The 21,375-nt window shown below is 28.2% G+C and overlaps 1 protein-coding gene across 3 annotated transcripts in view; it reads left to right on the top strand.

The window, feature by feature from the left end:
* Positions 1 to 358: 358 nt before the first annotated feature.
* LOC105248397 (probable ribonuclease ZC3H12C) overlaps positions 359 to 21,375 on the top strand; it is a 91,273-nt gene continuing 70,256 nt past the window's right edge. For all 3 annotated transcript variants that reach the window (XM_025412089.1, XM_025412088.1, XM_025412090.1), the window contains exon 1: positions 359 to 723. In XM_025412089.1, coding sequence (XP_025267874.1) covers positions 706 to 723 — 18 coding nt within the window. In that variant the 5' untranslated portion in view covers positions 359 to 705. The remainder of the gene's footprint in view (positions 724 to 21,375) is intronic.

Here is a 21,375-nt window from a genome sequence, read left to right as displayed (position 1 = left end):
AATTATCTCATCTTTCATTTAGATTAAGTAAAAGCAAAATCATCTTTATCTCATCTAAGATAAATTTACGGATTTTTATCTTTATCTTTATCTAGATAATTTTGAAATTATCTACAGCAAACACTGCGTAAGAGTAAATCTTTGAAATATTCTCTTTACCTGGAATTGCCTGCGAAATTAGGAAATTTGTTTTACAACATTAAAAAGATAGAAAGTATCTCGATATTTTTTTTACATATCTAACTTGTTAACCGCCGATTCCCATTTTATGCATACGATCCTGGACGGAACGGTCACGTGATCGCTGCGACAATCACGAGCTAAGTCTATTGTGGGTCATGCGGTAGTGTAGTAGTAGGGGAGGTATGTCGCGCGCGGTGAAGGCACTCCATTCACTTGTCGGTCGCCGTCGATTGGAAGTGTCTTGCGTTCACGCGTTTACATCCGCATACAGTTAGATTTTCATCCATTTTTATCGCGAAACGAACGAAATAATATACGGCGTGATTTTCGATATAGGGATCAGTGATATATAATTATATATGAGCGATCAGTGAGTTTATACGTGGTGCTTGCATGGGTGATTCGCGAGAAATGTGTCGTTGTCTGACCGGCCATTGAAAAGTGCACTGCCACTGCCGCTCCCGTTCGAGCAATATTTTTTTGTACGTGAAAAGGATCTACGCTTCATAATCCACGGATGAGATGACGGTCGCTGGAAAGGTGATTCTACTGAATTTAACTGTCGATCTAAGCAAATATGTATAAAAAAAATGAAATATCTAAAAATTTTGAATTTTGAAAATTTTCAGTAGTTGATTTTTAATGATTTTTTTAATAATTTATTTTTTAAATAATTTTTTAGATATATTTTTATTTACAATATTTTCAATATTTCTTATAATTTGCAAGAATGTATTTTTCGAAGCTTCGAAATTTCGAAGTTAATTTCGAAATTCGAAGCTATGAAGTTTCAAAAACAAACTTTGAAGCTTTGACATTAACTTCGAAGAATCTTTGAAGTTGTCAAAAGTAACAGCCTTAGCCTAATATTACATTTGTCGTACGACAAATTTTTTAAGCGCATTGATTGGCTGCGGGATAATAATTTTTTGAATCTTTAGAAATTTTCTATCCCGCAACCAATCAATGCGCTTAAAAAATTTGTCGTACGACAAATGTAATATTAGCCTTAGTTATAACGATTTGATTGTTTTGTCGACAATGTGTTTATCTTCGATATAATTCCGGAATTCTGGATTTCCGGATTAGAGTGCTGTCACATGGCAGTCGGAATTTCGGAAAACGGAATCTCGGAAAAGTACTAGAATACTAGAACTAGGAATTAAACGGGATTGAATTTTTATCTTTATAAGAAGAATTTTATTGTTAATAAATAATTGTTTGGTAAATATTTATTAATGTACATATAAATATTTAATCAAAATATTTTATCACATAAAATAGTTATCGTATTGTCAAGAATAAAAGTTGCGTGTTTGTCGGTCCGGTTTTTTCGTGGCTGGACTTCCTCTGGACTAATATTTCGGAGCATTTTGGAAATTAGTAAAAATATAAAAATTTATTTTGATAGTTTTCCGACAAAAAAAATAATTAATACAATATAAAAAATATATAAAAAAGTGACATTTGTATGTATTGTTTATTATAACAGAAAATAAGAAACAAATTTTCTAAATTGAAAAACAATTTGAGGTTAGAATAACATTCCGTTTTTCGTAAAAATCACTCCATGGGGAGCGAGGCTATCGAAAAATTGGATTGGAAAAAAATTCTGATTCGTTGATCACCACTCTAGTGCTTTTCCGAGATTCTGTTTTCCGAAATTCCGATTGCCATGTGACAGCACCCTTAAAATCGCGAAATTTTTTTTTAAATTTGAGTTTTGATTAATTATAAAGTGTTTTCTCTCTCGAAACAAAACCTGAAGAAGATACTTATAGAATTTTGTTTTTTAAGAATTATGATCCTAAATTGCTTGATGTTCCGTAATAATAATTAATATTATTTAGAGATATTTTTTAAACATTATTAATATCGCAACTTATGTAAGAATCCAAAATTGCACTACATTTTTACAAATTGTAATTCCTGGATTCAAATAAGTTTAAATTTGAAGAAATATGTACTTTTTATCTATTACTTTTTCTACGTGAAATATTTATAATAAATATAAAATAATATAAAAATAATAATAAAATAATACAATATAAATAATAAAATAATATTAGCAAAAAATCTTTTAAAAATAAAACTTTATTCAAATATTTTAATTTGTTCTGTTTGCAAGGTTCATTTTTGTTTTATTTTTTTTAATTCAAAATTTGTTGTTCAACTTTTCTTCTTGTACATAAAAAAGATTTATAGTCCACCCCGGATATGACATTAAATTGCGACACGCGTAATTATCACTCATCTCGTGGCGTGATGTTAGTCGCCGTAATCGGGCTGACGTTAAACGTGACTATAATTATCTGCACGATTAGCTGTCATCCGGTTTACATCGAATCACTTGGCTGTTAATTGATCGCTCTATATCGATAATTACATGATAAAGAAAGAAATAGGCGAATTATTATACTATTGATTAATTTTGAATTTTCAAATAATCAAATAGTTTGAACACATACACAATTGATTTTAAATTTTAAAATAATATCGATAATTACATGATAAAGAAAGAAATAGGCGAATTATTATACTATTGATTAATTTTGAATTTTCAAATAATCAAATAGTTTGAACACATACACAATTTAAATTTTAAAATCAAATCTTCAAATGTTTGGCTGAAGATAGATTCGAACAATTTAATTTATTCGAATTGATTTTATTTATTTCTTATTTATTTATACTTTAGATATTTGTGTAAAATTAGGAAATGTATTATAAATAGTTGTTTATGTTTTGATTTTATTTACTAATTTTGTTCACAAATTTTCCTTAATATGTAAACTCTTAAAATATATGAATTCTAAACAATCATTGACTCAGAAGACAGATTGAAAAAGAAATTCTACGTGAATTTTCCGAAAAAGCTGTTTAAATTATCTACTTTATTTATTAAATAATTTAATTATTTATTAAATTTAATTATTAAATTATCTACTTTGAACTGTTAAAATAATTCGATCATACAATCGAAATCTTTTATCTAACAATAAACTGTATCCAGATACGTAAATATTCTAATATGTAAATATATTAATAAAGTTTATTATAATATAGTCTTATAGTCTTATAGTATCTTATAGTATATATCAATGAAGTTTAAAGATTTATAAATATTTGTTACATATAAATATAATATAATTATATATGATTGGCTCAAATATCAAGCAATACAAGTGAAAAATGAAAGTTTAAGAAATAAAGACTTTAACGTTTGCTTTTAGTATATATATTTAGTATATAAAATATATATATATATATATATATATATATATTTTTTGAAAGAAAAAGTTTCCTTTTAATAAAATGTTTTGGTTGATTTAAAATCAATTGTTTTTTAACACAAAAATTTTCAATATACTTACAAATTTTCAACTTCGAATTTTCAACCTAAGGAAAAAGATATTTGGTGAAAGTAAATTTTAGTTTGATGAAGGTAAATATTTACCTTTACACAGCCAGCTCCAAATGACTTGATCTTGACATATATTGTCAAGGTCACTGCCCTGTAACATCCAAAGGTTTTAGGCGTCGCTCATTGTTCAATAGAAAGTTATAAACAAAAGAAGTTTTATAAATTTTATAGAATTTTTGGACACCATGTACAATAATAGACCTTTCAGGTAAATATGGAGTAAAGGTACAACCTTACTAAAGACCTTGATATATGTTGTAAAGCTCATTATTCTGAGTCATACACCGTTTGAATTTTGTAACGGTCTCTCTTCGTTCTTGAGATATGCGATTTTGAAATTTTATATCTATTTGTATCATCTTTTCGTTACATTCTAAATATGTTTATATTTTTCTGTTTACATTTCCTGAGATCATCTTCCGGAATAACTTTCAAAAGGTTTTAATCGTTAGTAATTTAATAAATAGTTATTAACAAAAAAAGTTTCATGAATAGAATGCATACGGGTGGTCTGGGACACTTTGTATATACATATACATACATATACAGGGTGGCCTCGAACGTTCCAGCCAGACTTTGAGATCTTATAGGAAATTTAATTCTGAACAAAAAATTTCCTATAAACATGGGTCGAAAAATGCTTCCTTAAGAAGTTATCGCTCAAAAACCTCTGATGAAGGAAGAGCAAAAGATGAAAAAAAAATGAAATAAAAAGAAAATGAAACTAAATAAATTTCTTGAAAAACGTCTTTATTCATTTTCTACTATTACGCGCTATTACTAAAATATTAGTTTAAAAAAAATTATTTTCATGAAAGAAAAAGATTTTTATTTTTTATTTTTATCGTTTTTTTTTCAAGAAATTTATTTAGTTTCATTTTCTTTTTATTTCATTTTCTTTTCACCTTTGGTTCTTCCTTTATCAGAGGTTTTTGAGCGATAACTTTTTAAGGAAGCATTTTTCGACCCATGTTTATACCCTATAAGCACACAATATTCCTAGGATATTGTATAAATATTATTAACTGTTAATAATATTTATACAATATTTTAGGAATATTGTGTCTTACAGGGTAGGAAATTTTTTGTTCAGAATTAAATTTCCTATAAGATCTCAAAGTCTGGCTGGAACGTTCGGGACTACCCTGTATATTAGTCCTTTATGTACGTTCATGATGAAAAATTAAATACGAGTTCAGTTAGATGTTGGTATCGCCGCGTAGCGGCAACTATAGAAACTTACTGGGTATATAACTAGATGTATATAAAAATAAGATAATAATGAAAAGGCTATTAAATTATTAAAAATCCATTGGTGCATCGAAATTACATAGGGTCATATACATTTGCGAATAATAACTTTTGAGAACTTTCACGCGTACTAAATTTGCAGGACAAACGCAAAGTCATCTTCCCGTTACGAGCAGTATATGTTGCTGGAATCAAATTTTCGTTACACGAAAAAATGCATGATTATTTAAAATCAAAATAAAATTATTTTGACTTTTTCTTAACTTTAGTGTATTCATTGGGTAAAGAAATGTTCGTAAGAATATTTTTACATGAATATTTTGAATGGTACATAAACGTTCTAGTTATAAACGAAATAAATATTATAAGAATATTCATTGAAATGTTACATTAAAATATTCTAGAAACTTAATAAATAATATTTCAATAACATTCAGAACATTCTTCAAACCATATAAAAATATTCTTTTCGAATATTCTCAATATATGAAAATTATTTTATTAGAATATTCTTCGAATATTATGTGCTGTCTAAGTGTGTGTGTGTGTGTGTGTGTGTGTGTGTGTGTGTGTGTGTGTGTGTGTGTGTGTGTGTGTGTGTGTGGGTGTGGGTGTGGGTGTGGGTGTGGGTGTGGGTGTGGGTGTGGGTGTGGGTGTGGTGTGGGTGTGGGTGTGGGTGTGGGTGTGGGTGTGGGTGTGGGTGTGGGTGTGGGTGTGGTGTGCGTGTGCGTGTGGTGTGCGTGTGCGTGTGCGTGTGCGTGTGCGTGTGCGTGTGCGTGTGCGTGTGCGTGTGCGTGTGCGTGTGCGTGTGCGTGTGCGTGTGCGTGTGCGTGTGCGTGTGCGTGTGCGTGTGCGTGTGCGTGTGCGTGTGCGTGTGCGTGTGCGTGTGCGTGTGCGTGTGCGTGTGCGTGTGCGTGTGCGTGTGCGTGTGCGTGTGCGTGTGCGTGTGCGTGTGCGTGTGGTGTGTGTGTGTGTGTGTGTGTGTGTGTAAACTTTAACGAAATTTTAATTTAAAAAATTAATTATTCTTTTAATTATTTTATTTAAAAAATTTTAATTTAATTATAAGAATGTATAAAATTATTAAAAAATTGCGATAAATAATGTGTGATGTAAATAATGAGTTTTCGATATTTTTGCTACAGAAAAATTATTCTCAAAATAGAAAAAAATATTGATGATTTGAGATAGACAGAAAACGTATATATGTAATATAAGTTATATAATTGTTTTTAATGATTCTTTTTAATTGTTTAATGAGAGGTTTATTTTTTTGAAAATGAAAAAGAAACGATTATTGTCGAACAATTCTTTGTCTAGGATTCTTTATCTAGGATTTGCTTCCGGGTTAGAATACTTGATGTTTTAGCCTTTCACGTAATCGCGAGAGAGTGTAGCAAAGTGGACAGTCGCGATCAGCTCCATTAATCACTCGAAACTTGGCTCGCGTCTGCTTTATTGGAAGTATGTCGAATCCGGTTGAATATCATAATTAATGCCTCGAAGATGAAGAATAGAAATGTGATTATAAACGGACAAATATTTTTTCAGAACAACAAATTTTCATATCAATTAAAAATATATCTTTTTGATAATCTCCATTTTTAAATTATAATTAAAAAATTTTTATTGAATATAATCGAGCATTGTATAATCTCACATCAAATTTGCAATAGCAAACAACGAAATTGGTTGTGTATCTATGATGCAAGAAATAGTTGAAATTTTGTTAGAAAGTTAATATGTTCTTAAATTAAAACGTAATATTTGAAAACAATATATGAAAATATAACATTTAATTAGATAATTATTTTTAACAATATTATTAAATTGACAATCATTAGCGTTTCGAATTTTTATCGAAAAAGATGAACTTTTTACAGAAAAAAATTGAATTTTTTAAAATTTACTTTTATAATCAGATTATAAAAGAAATAAGTTAACAGTGACAATAATTTCATTGTTGATATTTTATTTATTGATCTGTGCAGTCAATCAAAACATTGTCAAAATTTAAAATCAATACACTAATTTTATTTCATCTTTCATATTAGGAATACTCATGCATGATCAATAAAATCAAGGAAATAAAAAAAAATCTTGTATTGATAATATATCAAGAAGATCCACAGAAATTTTTTAATTTTATTAAAAATCTTTAATTATTTAAAGTAAAAGATATATAAATTAAAAATATAATTTCTAATTAAATATATAATATAATTAAATAATAATATAATTAAAAAATGTAAAATTTGTGTAAAAGAAGAAAGAATAAAATGAAATTCACTCATAGGTATACAAAAAACATAAACAGCAGAAATAAAGCGACAATTAAATGAACCAAACATAATTAACCAACCTAGTTAAGTGTTCTTCACTATTTCTATAAATGCTTGATTGGACAATGTATTTAGTCAAGTTATGTTTCTTTTGTGTTATGATTTTCACAGTGCCTAGAAATGATTCCCAAATATTATCAATTTTATATTCTAAAAGTTATGTTCTTATCATTTTATAAAAAAATTACTTGAAAATTAAAATTATGTGAAATTACAGTTTATTAGTATCTTTTGTGAATTCCTCCAAAATATTGTGCTATCAAATTAAAATTTACTGTGGATATGCGAAAAATTTTAGCTTAGATAATATCAAGTATATATTAAAAATCAGGGAAACTATTATGCAATTATTTACGATTCCGATCGGAGAATCGTAAATAATTACGTAATAGTCAAAATGTGAGTTTTCGACTGGTGAATTCCGGTCCTTGAAAATGAAATCTAAAGCGAATCCAATTGCGATAAAAGAGATTTTTAATTATTCATCATATCACAAATCATACATTTTTATCTTTTTATCTTTTTAGATCATCTTCGGCAACTGTCAGAAATTAAAAGAAAGTACAATAGTATATAATAGGAAGTACAAAGACATTTAAAATAAGTTCGCATATAGGAATATATACTATGCAAATTAAAAATAAATAAATAGATCGTATGTTCTGATCTTAAAAACTTATTTTATAACAAAGAAACTTATAACACAATAATTTTCGATTTTCTAGTAATGCTTTAAAACTAATATTATTTGAAAAAAAATAAAATGTCTGCACATATAAAACTATTTCTATCTGACTTATGTGAATCTATCACCGGATTTTTAAAAAATTAATTTTTTAATACGGAAAATGATAGCATTTTGTAGTTGTTCATAGTAACTCTCTTTTCGTTTATATTTCGTTTTATTAAAATATTAAAAAACATTAACATTAAAAAGTATAAAATTTTTAAAAATAACTTGTACCGACATTGAGATATCTCAAATCCGTGTGCGTGCGTGCGTGCGTACGTGTGTGTGTGTGTGTGTGCGTGTGCGTGTGTGTATGTGTACACATACATTTGTGATATTTTTTAATTGTATTAAATATATTTAAAATAAAGAATAATAATTTTAGGAATTAACATAAATGTTTATTTATTGTAATTTATTGTAATTTATAATTCATTTATATTTTCATTAATAGGATGCATAGCAGCCATTATTCGAAAGAAAGCATCTAATTAGTTTATCGGTTATGTAAAATTAAGAAAATTCACTCAAATTTGATGTGGATCACGTCATATAACCATTCTATGACAAAATTGTGTTCTATTCATTAAACTCTTTTGGTTAATAATTTATTAGTAAACAACGAGCGCGGGTTAAAATCTTTATAACATTACTCAGAGTGTTGACCTTGATAACATATGTGAAAATTATTGAAATCGGAAGTGGCTCCGTATATCTGCATAATTACCATTAAATGTTGCGCAATATACTTATCCTTAGGAGAAAATCCATGTTAATAAAGTTCCATATTTCTTTGCATTACACATGCAAAATTGAATGAGGACATATTTCACTAGATAATTCAAAATGGTAAACCTTCGGAAAACCCACCTATATGAAATAATGGGTAAGAAAACCCAATTCCTACGTATTTTTACCTCCTGAACACGAATATGAAATTTAAAAATGGCGGCCTCATAAGTCGAAAAAAAAATGCAAACATTTGTGATATTTTTTTAATTGTATTAAATTGTATTAAATTATTATACAGAGTGTCCCAAAGTCCCGGACCGGTCGAATATTTCATAAACTATGCATTTTAGAAAGAAATGTTTCAGACAAAAATTGTATGGCTTGAAGAGGGCCATCAGATAGTGGCAATGATTTGATATGGGAGAATCATTTGAAGGTGACGTAAAGGTTACCTTCAATTTCTTAAAAGGATCCCCCTATTTTTTATTACATATTCGTGTAGCTTATCTCGAGAGCTTTCCAAAACACTATAATTAAGTTCTTAGTATATATTATTAGTTTTTATTAAGTACTTTCCGAATTATGAGGCTTGAAATCATTTCTTAATTTTACATAAACCGTAAAATATCTTGTAAAATATTCATTTTTCGCTTATCTTACCTTAATACTTTTATGTACAAAATAATGAAAGGAATCAATTGGTGTAAAGAAAACACATAGTTGTTTAAAAAAAAATATGTAATTGTTAATTGCAAATTACATATTTTTTCTTCGAAACAACTATGTTTTTTCTTTACACCAATTGATTCCTCTCATTATTTTGTACATAAAATTATTAAGGTTAGATAATCGAAAAATGAATATTTTACAAGATATTTTACGGTTTATGTTAAGAAATGATTTCAAGCCTCATAACTCGAAAAGTACTCAATGAAGAAATACTTTATTATAGTATTTTGGAAAGCTCTAGAGATAAGTTACACGAATATGTAATAAAAAATAAGGAGTCCCATTTAAGAAATTGATGGTGATCTTCACGTGACTTTCAAATGACTCCCATGTCAAATCATTGCCACTATCTGATGACCCTCTTCAAGCCATACAACTTTTGTCTGAAACATTTCTTTCTAAAAGGCATAGTAAATTATGAAATATTCGACCAGTCCGGGACTTTTGGGACACTCTGTATATATAATAAATTTAAATTGTTTACCTTTTTTTATTTACCTTTAATTTACCTTTTTTTGCGTTTTTCTTCGACTTGCGAGTTCGACTGTCATTTTTAAATTCCATATTCGTGTTCAGGAGGTAAAAATATGTAGGAATTGGGTATTCTTACCCATTATTTCATATAGGTGGGGGCATTTCATATGGGTTTTCCAAAGGTTTACCTTCAAAATATTAAACTAATCGTTAAAATTTTATTATTTTATTAATTATTAGAGGTGTGATTTAGTTGTAAGTTTTTTGCTCAAAAACACATTTATTTAAATAAGATAATGAATGAACTTCAATCAATGATGATCTTAATAAAAACATTTTCCTTCGTTTTCTATAACATTTTTTCCCATCTTTCTGGCAAGAGATAAATTCCGCGACAGTAAAAATACTTTTCTTTTGAGTTGATCCATTCGTTGATAAATTTTCGCATTTTTTAAATAATAAAAGTATATCCTTTAAAGCGTGTTACATTGACCAGAATAAGTAATAATCGGAGGGAGGAATGTTCCGAGAGTACGGGAGTGCAGTAAGACCATTCAAGCGTTTGTTTTAGTGATAACCCAACATGAGATCGAACGTTATTATGGATAAGAATTATTTTGCATCGATTGCTCGCAATTTGTGATCATTTTTCCAATGCTAATTTCAATTTATACAATTGTTGTCGATAACGATCAGCCGTAACAGTCTCATTCGGATTTAAAAACTCATAATACAATATCTTCTTGATCCCACCAAATACAGAGCATTATCTTTGAACCGTGAGTATTGCGTCTCGGAGTGGATATTGATAGTTAGCCTGGATCTATCCATGGTTTTTTGCGTTTGAGATTATCAAAATAGATCCACTTTTTATTACCAACAAGAATCTGAGACAATTGTAAAATAGTATGTAAAAATTACTGCAAAAAAATTATTACATGTGCAAAATAATGTTATGTTAAATTGTAAAGGTGCTTTTATATTAAACAAAGATGTGCAAAATAGTTTTAATTTCCTACAAAAAAAGGATTATAAAAAATTATAATGCGCCAACTAAGAATAAAAACTTATGCAAATTTAAATAAAAATATTTTAACTTAAAACACTGTTGGGCAAGTTATTCTAATTTCTAAAAATATAATAATATTAATAATAATATAATATAATATTATAATAATATTAAATTATAAAAATAATAATATTAATATTAAAAATTAAAAATTATTAAATTTAATAAATTAAAATTTATTAAGTGTATTAAAAATTAAAAGTTAATCTAAAAATTGAAAACCATAAATTAATATAAAAAAATAAATAAATAAAAATTAAATCAAAATTGGCATAAAAGCCACAGCGCGGTGGTGGAAGAGGGAGTGCAGAGAAAGAAATAAAACATCCTTCTTATTAATTGTTATTTATTTCAAATCTAAAAACTGCAAAAATAACGAACATTTTGGATCGTCTTTAATCCTTCTTCAGCACGATTAATAGTATAAAAAAACAAACTAACTTTTACAATGTAATAGTTTTTTTTTATATTAAAGTATATTATATACTGTGTGTAACGTATCTACATTATCTGTTATTTCTCTGTAGTAATCACCATATTCTAAACTATTATAACATTCTAAATAATTAGATAGGATTTGGCAAAGGATATAAAGTATTCCCGTTGTAATAAAAAATGATTGTTTATTTCATTATTTAATCCCTTAATCAACTTCTCTATTATTTAAAAAAGAAAAAAAAACATATAATAAATAAAATTTCGATTGAAGACATAGATAAAAATAATGATTATTCATTAATTGTAAAATTTTTCATTCATTAATTGTAAAATGTATTGACTCATTGATTAATTATTACTCAGACTTATAAAATTCTATGTTATTTTTATTACCTATTATTAAAATTAATATAAAAAATTACATCGTATTGCCATTGATCAAATTCGTTGATCGTATTAATGTTATTAATATTATTGATGTTTATAAATATGTCTGATAAATTTTCATCGGGGTACCTTCCTTTGATAATATTTGAGAAATTTAAATTGGATTCCTCACAACTGAATGGATTAAATTTGATATAAAAATATATTCTGCATTATTCCATTCTTCTGTATTACTGAAAATAATGAAAAAGATACCTATGTATATATACTCAGTTCCAAAAAAAGCGGTACACTTGATATTTGGAAAAAAATCACCAAATTTCAAATAACGATAACTTTGTAAATAATAAAGATAGAAAGGTCTATAAAAAATGAAAATAAAGCTTGAAAATTCTACTTTAAAACTAAGTTCTTCGAAATGTTGCGAGATAAAATTTTTTAAAATAACGGATGACGAAACGAGAACATGCAAAATTGAAAAATAATTATTTGAGTTTGCCATGATACGTGGCGAGAATCAAATGTCGCAGGTCAATGGGGTCAAGAGCATATGATAGTACAGAGATTCATCTTTAAAATACTTTTTTGTTCATTGCGATACGATAATTTTTCACCGAGTTATACGCATTTGAAGAAAACAGCGACTTTTACTTCATCGCATGAATAAGATAATACGCGCACGAGGAGGTCATACCCACTATTAACACACACACACACACACAAGGAGGGTTTGGAGTCTTAAAATACTGTGGAGTTGATGAACCATAAGGTTCTTATTCTTCCAATTCAGCATTATTAAAAATTCAAAATTGAAAGTTTCAGCATCTAATACTGCTAGCAAGATTTTTAAAAAAGCATTTTAAAGGTCCAGACGTCTACTTTTGAAATTTTATATCGCAATTGTATGCGACAATTTTTTAAAAACGACGGATGACAAACTATAAATCTTTTATATTTGAACAATTATTGATAAGGAAAATATCATAGGACAAAGTGATATGCTGGATGATGTTGGCATATCAGTTTGTCCTAAGGCATTTTCTTTGCTTTAATCACTAGAACTATTTGTTTAAACTATCAAGAACTCTAGAATTATTGTAAATAAAGCCTAAACTCTTAATTATTTATGATTTCCCACAAAATAATACGCTAATTTCACACACACTGAAAATATCTTGTAGAATAAAAAAATATTTAATCTTTTCGATCTTTAAATAATGATAAATTTGATCGGTAAACCTTCGGAAAATCTATTTATATGAAATAGTATTAGTAAGTAAGTAATAGTAGGTAAGAAAATCCAATTCTTACGTATTTTTATCTCCTGAACACGAAAATGAAACTAAAAAATGGCACTCGGAACATTAAAAATGCATATACATGTTGAAATAATATTAAAAATTGTAACAATATTATAATTTTGTTTACACTATAAAATATACTTCTTTTTTGTCACAAAATTCAAATAAAAAATGATAAAATTACTACAATAATAGTGGAAGAGTAAAAAAATTTGGAATTTATATTTATTTGAATATAATTTAAAATAATTTATATAACATTTTTAAGTATGCATTAAAGACAATAATAAAGTACAGGATAATTTTAATTTATAATATACATATTGAATAATGGAATATGTAAAGGGATGGAAATTCTAATGAAGAGACATAATAGTTCACACGCAGCAACAGCTGCGTGTATCTTTACGCTAGTCAACTCGTTGAAAATCCCTTATATTATCGGACCTCAATAACGGCTGAATTCTTACTAAGCTTACTCGATAATGTTGGTAGCTAGGGTTGAGCTATATAATAAAAATTCCTCTAAAAAGAACCTTACAAAGTTAAAAAAAATACGTCAACATAAAAAATATTTCGCTTTGTATACAACAAAATAATTAATAAAAAAAGTTCTTAAAAATAATTTACAATAATTTTTTTTACAAAAATCACTTTTCTAACAAACAAAAACCTCAATAAATAATTTTTTTAAAAAAATACTAAAAAATATCAAGCCTAAATATGAAATTAAAAAATATCAAGCCTAAATATGAAATTAATAATTACTATTAGCCGAGCACTTAAGAGCAATTTGTAAATTTGATATAATATTTACCATGAAATATCAATCTTACATTGTAGAAATATTATACATAAATTCTCTTTAAGAAATTAATCCGCATTTTATATTTATTCAGGGAAACTTGATTTTTAAAATATTTAAAATCAACACCAAATGCGAATTAGGATTCTTTTAATTCCTAAAACGTTTTTTATATAATGTATATAATTAAAAAAAATGTTTTACGCAAGTTTTAAATCGCACAGTCTTGAAATCGAAGTAAGTTATGAAAACTTGGCGTGCCCGGATCGTTTATAAACAAATATATATAGGGTGTAACTGAAAAAGCGCCCACGGAGCTAGTAACGTTATTCCTGATTAAAAATTGAGTCGAAAAGTTCTGAACCATTTTTTTCTATAATGCTTAATAAAACGGTAATTATTGCGTAAAGTTGCGCCAATAAGCACCGATCTGAGGAGTTGGTCATTGAGGTAATTTCTGTACAAGGGCTAGGTAATTCAGCGACAATCCAAATTTTGGGTAATCTAAGGTAATTTTTGGTAATTCTAAATAATTTTTAGCATTCTCAGGTAATCTTGAGCGATGATGTATAGAAATTATGGAAATTTTTAAGAAACGTTATTGTCGTCGTCACTACATGTATACACAAATGTATAAATATATAGTATTACGCCAGGTTTTCATAACTTACTTTGATTTAAAGACTGTGTGATCGGTCACTATTATTATCGTACCTTTATACAATTTTTCTTTTATTTCTATCGCAACACACCAGCAATTCGAAATAATTTTTTTCGTTAATAATATTTCATACTTAACATCGTATCTTACATATAAAATTGCTCCTTCTGTATTTCTATTTTCTGCATCGCATCTAATTATATTATAACCCGGAACATTCACCTCCGGAACCTAACCTAATCTCACTATCTTCAATTTCAGCAATCAATCTCGTTTCAGATAATGCTACAATTGCAGGATTCAATCTCTTCATAATCTGATGCTGTATCTCATCTTTATGCGCTAACAAACTTTGCGCATTTGTATATAATATCCCCAATAGCCAAGTCTGCTAAAGCAGATCTTGTCAGCGAATCTGTTACGAATTGTTGTCGACAGAAAGATTACAGAATCGATGGATTAGGAATCGATGGAAGATTACAGGTTCTGATATATCATGTGATGTCGGTAGAATGTCAACAGAAATATAACAAAGCTTGTTAACATAGTCAGTTATCAGATTGGCAGTAAAAATCGAACAGATTCTGCCGGCATAACTTAGTGGCAGATTGGTGGCAGAAATTGAACAGGATCTGTGCAATGCAATTTGACAACAGATTGTCGGCAAAAATCGAGCAGGATCTGCTCATATAATCTCTGATAGCAGATTGATGGCAGAAATGAAACAGGGTTTGCATGATTCGATAGTTCCTTCACTTATCGCTACGTGAGCTGTACTTTCTCGTAATTGAATTTCTGTCAGAAATATATATAAAGTCGCGAATATGAATAAAAGACTAAAAATATAGTAATTATCATTTTAATTTCTATTACTTTAATTTCTGATATCTGATACAAGCAAATGAGAGTCAGAATATTAAACTGATTGGAATCAATATGATAAATGAAAAATTATTCATGTACTGCCTATTTGAGGTATAAAGCAAGAATTTAATTCTAAATATAATAAATTACATCTCAAGTTTTACAAGTTACATTTACTTTTATCATTTACTTTATTATTAATTTAATTAAATTGAATTAATCCTTCGCTATATGAGATATAACTACGATATACATAACATATTACATATATGTTATTTTCTAAGAAAATTCTAATTAACTTGCCGATAATATTGTTATTTAGCACTTGTAATAATCAATTTTGTTGCATTTATATAACATTAATAAAAGTAAGCGCAAATCTTGTGCAGTTTCTGCTGTCAATTTGCCATCAAGTTGCATGCGCAGATTCTGCTCGGTTTCTGCTGACAATCTAACATCAAATTGCACGCGCAGATCCTGCTTGATTTCTGCTGTCAATCTGCTGTCGGTTTATGCTGACAGATTCTGCTAGCAGAACCCAAGCTTAATGCAGACGCAGTTGATGCCAATCTGCCGAAATATTCTGTTTGAATCTGCTCGCATGCTGCTGGCAGACTGCTAACATTTTGCTTACTGGGATTAATTCTTCTTTCTTTTGTGATTGTTATTTCATGTCTTCCCAGCCGGCTCTTCTCTTCTCTTTCTGTATCACCCTCCTGAATGTTGGACATTCCGTATCAAGCGCATCGTGCTCATCACTTATTTCCAAGTTGTATGCTTGAATGATGCGACGAGTCTCTTATTTTGAGAATCGAATAACTCGTACTCATTTTAGAAAAGAATCGAATCTTGATTTAAGTCGAGTTATTTTGAGTACTAGATACAAAATATTGTTTTGATAAGCTCGATTAAATTGAAAATATTAGTATTCGAGTACGGAACCATTAAATATCGATTTCAGTAGCAGAACTAAAAGTAGAGAACTTCAATTTTAATATTTGCTTCGTTAAAACTTTTAGAATATTTTATAATTTTACTCAACTACTAATAATAGTAAATGCATGGTTTTTTTATCATGCAACAAAAAACATAAAAGTGACAAATAGAAATAAAAGTACAAGTTAATTATTTCATGTTATAAAGCTATCAACTTTAATTAAATAATTTTTAAGTACAAGAAATGAGAAAAAACACTTTGATTTTCTTGAACGAAATTAAAATCTCTCTTAGAGGATATAATAATATAAGATAAATCCCAATTTACAATAGGTAATTTAAGCCTTAAACCTTAAGAAATTGACCAATCACAGTCGAGTATTCTCTTCACACTTGACTGTGATTGATCAATCTCTTAAGTCTTATGCCTTAAAATTTCATTGTAGTCGCCACTTTATAGCTGGTTACTCGGTACTCGGTTGGTACGCGTAATTTCAGACTCGAGTTGATTGCGATTGATTCTCGTGTTAATCGAATACTTTTAAGAATCGAGTTTACCGAGTCTAATACTTGTCTCGTCGCATCACTACTTGAATTTTAAATATACATTTTACGCATCTCTTCTTGGTTTCCTTGCATTCAAATGCTTTATGCTTTCCGGCACATTTGTGGCGTGATTCATTTCGAGTACAATTTTTCGCAATATGAAAATAAACTCAGCATTTAAAACATCTTTTAACACTAATATAATTAAATACAGAGCACTTATTCCATCCTATACTTAGTTTTCCTTTACTCAATATTAATTCATATGTTTTTTTATGTTTTCAATTATTACAGAATCTTCTTCTTTTCCTTTTTTTCGCGATTTACTTTGTTTATCATCATTTTTCTTCTCTTTAATTATTCTCTTCACAATTCTCATTTGAAATCTTTTATTTGCCACCATTTTATTTTGCTTTTTAATTGTATTTATTAAATTATCATTATTCAATTTTAATTCCTCTTCATTAATATTGACAATTTTTATCTTCGATTTTATTTATGGTGACTCCGTAAACTTGAAAGTCTCACTCAACGTGGTTTGTACTATAGTTTTTAATTTTTCCATCTCCTCTTCTGTCTCACAACCCAAAATAACTGTTCCTTTGCTTCCTTTTTTTAACTTTGTTATCTCTCTCTCTCTCTCTCTCTCTCTCTCTCTCTCTCTCTCTCTCTCTCTCTCTCTTTCTCTCTCTCCCTCCCCCTCTCTCTTTCTCTCTCTCATTGTTAATATCAATCTATATTATTTTTCTAAAACATATTTAAAATTATATTTATTGTATATTTATACTACAATTATATTTACTGTATTGCCACAATATGTTTCTAATGAAATGATTGTCATAATGATTACCTCCTCATAATTAACCGATAACATTTATTTCACTGATAACATTTATACGCCTGTAATAATCAATATTTCATTGCACTTATATAACATTAATATAAGTGTATTTACTGAAATCGAATCAATTAGGATAAATATATTAAGAGTTTTCATAGATAATTATTCATTATTATATATGTTACTGTTCTATTTAAATGGCAAGAAGTTGCGAATTTTGTTCGATTTCTACTATCAATCTGCTGTCAAATTATATAAACAGATTTTGTTCAATTTCTGCGTCAATTTGCTCTTTGATTATATTAACATATTCTGTTAGCATAACATAAGCTGAATGCGAACGCAATTGTCAGTCTGCTGACAAATTTTTATTATATCTACGGCTACTAATATACTGCTAACATTTTGTTTATAGGCGAAGAATCATTGACTTTGAAACAAACTTTAAATGACATCGAATCACAATTAATTATTCTTAAGGTAACATATATGATAAATATACCGAATAGGGGATCCAGTTCCAATAACCTTGATCTTGACATATGTTATTAAGGTCACTGCCCTGAGTAACGTGCAGGAGGTTTTAGCCGTCACTCATTGTTTATTAAAAAGTTATAAACAAATGAAATTTTAGGAACTTCACATAATTTTCGGACACCATGTACAATAACAGATCTCTATATGTTAAGATCACCGTAACATGCAACAGATTTGTATCCTATTAACAATAATAATGCTGAATAAATACATATTTATCGAGCTACTCTGTTATTATTCATGGTTTTTATGTATAATATTATTAAGACAATGACCGGAAACATAAATCAACAATAGTACAATAATATTTACTATATATAATTGTCCTAAAGTGCTGCATCCACCACTTCAATCGGATTTAAATCCTATTGAAAATTTATGGAATCAATTAGATCCTAATATTCGAAAAATAGCCATAAGATCAATATCAAAATAAAAACAACATTTAATAGAAGAGTGGAACTGTATTATGCAGGAATATTAAAAAAAAATTATTTCTAATATGCCAAAGCGATTACACTAAGTTATTAAACAAAATAATTTTCCAACAAAGTATTAATATTCAGTATAATATTTTTGAAATAAGCATATTTCATACGAAATTAATGTAATTTGATTAGTAGCCGAATATTTTTGCGACATGAAATTTGTATATTATTTTATTTTTACTATATTTATACTTTGTTATTTACAAACATATGTATATTAAATAAATAAAATTTATGTTTTTTTTATTTACTTTAATACATGATACCACAATTACCTCGTTAACATTATTGTAAGCAAATATAAGAGCAATAATATCTCGCACATCATAGTGTCCGAATATTAATGCGAGTCACTGTATGTGAAGTTCCTAAAATTTCATGTTTATAATTTTTTAATAAACAACGAACGATGGCTAAAACCTCCTGCACGTTACTCAGGACACTTAACAATCTTAACAACATATGTCAAGGTCAAGGTTATTGGAGCTGGGTCCCCTATTCGGTATATTTACTACATATTTGTTATTATAATTTATAGAAAAATTGAGTAAATATCAAAATATAAAAAATGCAATATTGTTATAGTCTTGTGTGTTGGAGAACGAGTTAAACAAATATAGTGATAGCTTTTATAATTATTTGTTTATGTGAGATGCGTATGAAACAAGAGATAACCATAATAATATTTATGAAACAAGAGATAACCATAATAATATTTATGTTTCTTTTGATGGAGTTTCAAGTAGCAGAATATAAAATTGGTTTAATAATATCTTCCACAATGTTAAAGCTACTTTTTATTATTTGATTTAAAAGTTATTTCTAAAATTAATCTTTTACAATAATGGGATATAATGACGTTATCTCAATTCATGTGATTTTTTTCAATAATGTATTGGGAAATTGAATGTGATGTTATTTTATATTAAACCTTCATAAATTCTTGTTTTGTCTCTTGATTTGACCCTGACAGAGACCGAAGATGCATCGCAGTTACAATTAATTTTATAGATAACAGAATTAATATGCTGTGAAGGTGTGATGTCTTTGTGAAGCTTTATAAAACGATGAAACATTAAAAATTAATAGCGAGTTCGCACGGTATTATAAAAGGACTCGCAAACAAATTCAAAGAGGTTTTTTATATAAAGGAAAACAACTGCTGAAATAATGATCTTTTTGTTATTATTTTTAATTTTTAAATTAAAATTAAAAAATTCTTATTCAAATGCACACACATAAGAATAAAAAAATTAATAACTACCAAACCCTAACGATAAAATTTTTATCGTGTATATATATATATAAGTATATATATATATATATATATATATATATATATATATATATAAGTATACGTATATACGAGGGTAGTTCGAAAAGTTCTCGGCCTGGCAAAGAAAACACATGATTTCCAGCAAAAATTTTTTTTATTTTTCAACATAGTCCCCTTTCAACTCAATACATTTAGACCAACGATGTTCTAATTTTTTTATACCCTCAGTATAATACGATTTGCTTAAGCCTCCAAAATAAGCATCCGTCTCAGCGATGACCTCCGCATTTGACGTGAATTTTTTTCCAGCAAGCCATTTTTTCATATTCGGAAACAAAAAGAAGTCACTGGGAGCTAAATCTGGCGAGTACGGTGCGTGTGGTAACAATTCGAAACGCAATTCATGGAGTCCAAGCACTCTTGAGAAATGTTCGTTCGAATGCGTTTCTGATCGACCGTTAACAAACGCGGCACCCATCGCGCTGAGAGCTTTCTCATATGCAAATGTTCATGTAAGATATTGTGAACACGATCTATTGAGATGTTTGCAATGTTAGAAAGCTCACGCACTTTTACTCGTCGATCATTTAACACGCTATCGTGGATTTTTTGAATGATTTCCTCATTCGTGGCGGTTTTCGGGCGACCCGAACGTTCATCGTCAAAGATGGATGAACGGTCACGTTTAAATTCAGCAGCCCATTTCTTCACTGTTGAAAATGATGGAGAAGAGTCTCCCAAAGTGGAATCCAGCTCGTTTTTTATTTCTGTTGCCGTTAATCCTTTTAAAACGAAATATTTTATGACTGCGCGATATTCAATTTTATCCATTTTTGGAGAAGTATCAAATCTTGTCTGTTTTACTCGAGCACAGTAAACAAACTAGCGAACGAATCTGTCTGAAACTGTGCGGTACGCCCTCTGAGGAATTAAACTTGCGAAAAATCATAGCCATTTGATATTCTTAGCGACATTTCTATATTAGGCCGAGAACTTTTCGAACTACCCTCGTACATATATATATTTTTGAATATAATATCTTTAACTATTATTATACTAAAAAAGTGATATAATTACAGTCAAAATTTCCAAGTATAAATCAATATAAATTATAGGAAAGAAATTAAGTCATTAAATTTAAATGTTAGACTATAAAATTAAAATTAATAATTATTAATTAATTAAAATAAATTAATAATCAGAATATGTTCCAATTTTTTAAATAGATATTTAATTAGAATATGTGCCAATTTTATTTTTTTTTTTTAAAGGTAAGTTTTTGGGGATTATTTAAATAATTTCGAGGGGCTATTCTTTTAAAGAGAGGGATTAGAGATAGGAAAGAGGGATTAGAGATTAGG

This window comes from Camponotus floridanus, unplaced genomic scaffold, assembly GCF_003227725.1.
Source record: "Camponotus floridanus strain SB8 unplaced genomic scaffold, Cflo_v7.5 scaffold47, whole genome shotgun sequence".
Classification (NCBI taxonomy): Eukaryota; Metazoa; Arthropoda; class Insecta; order Hymenoptera; family Formicidae; genus Camponotus; species Camponotus floridanus.
The sequence above is the reverse complement of the archived record's forward strand: the minus strand, read 5'-3'. Positions and strand labels throughout refer to the sequence as shown.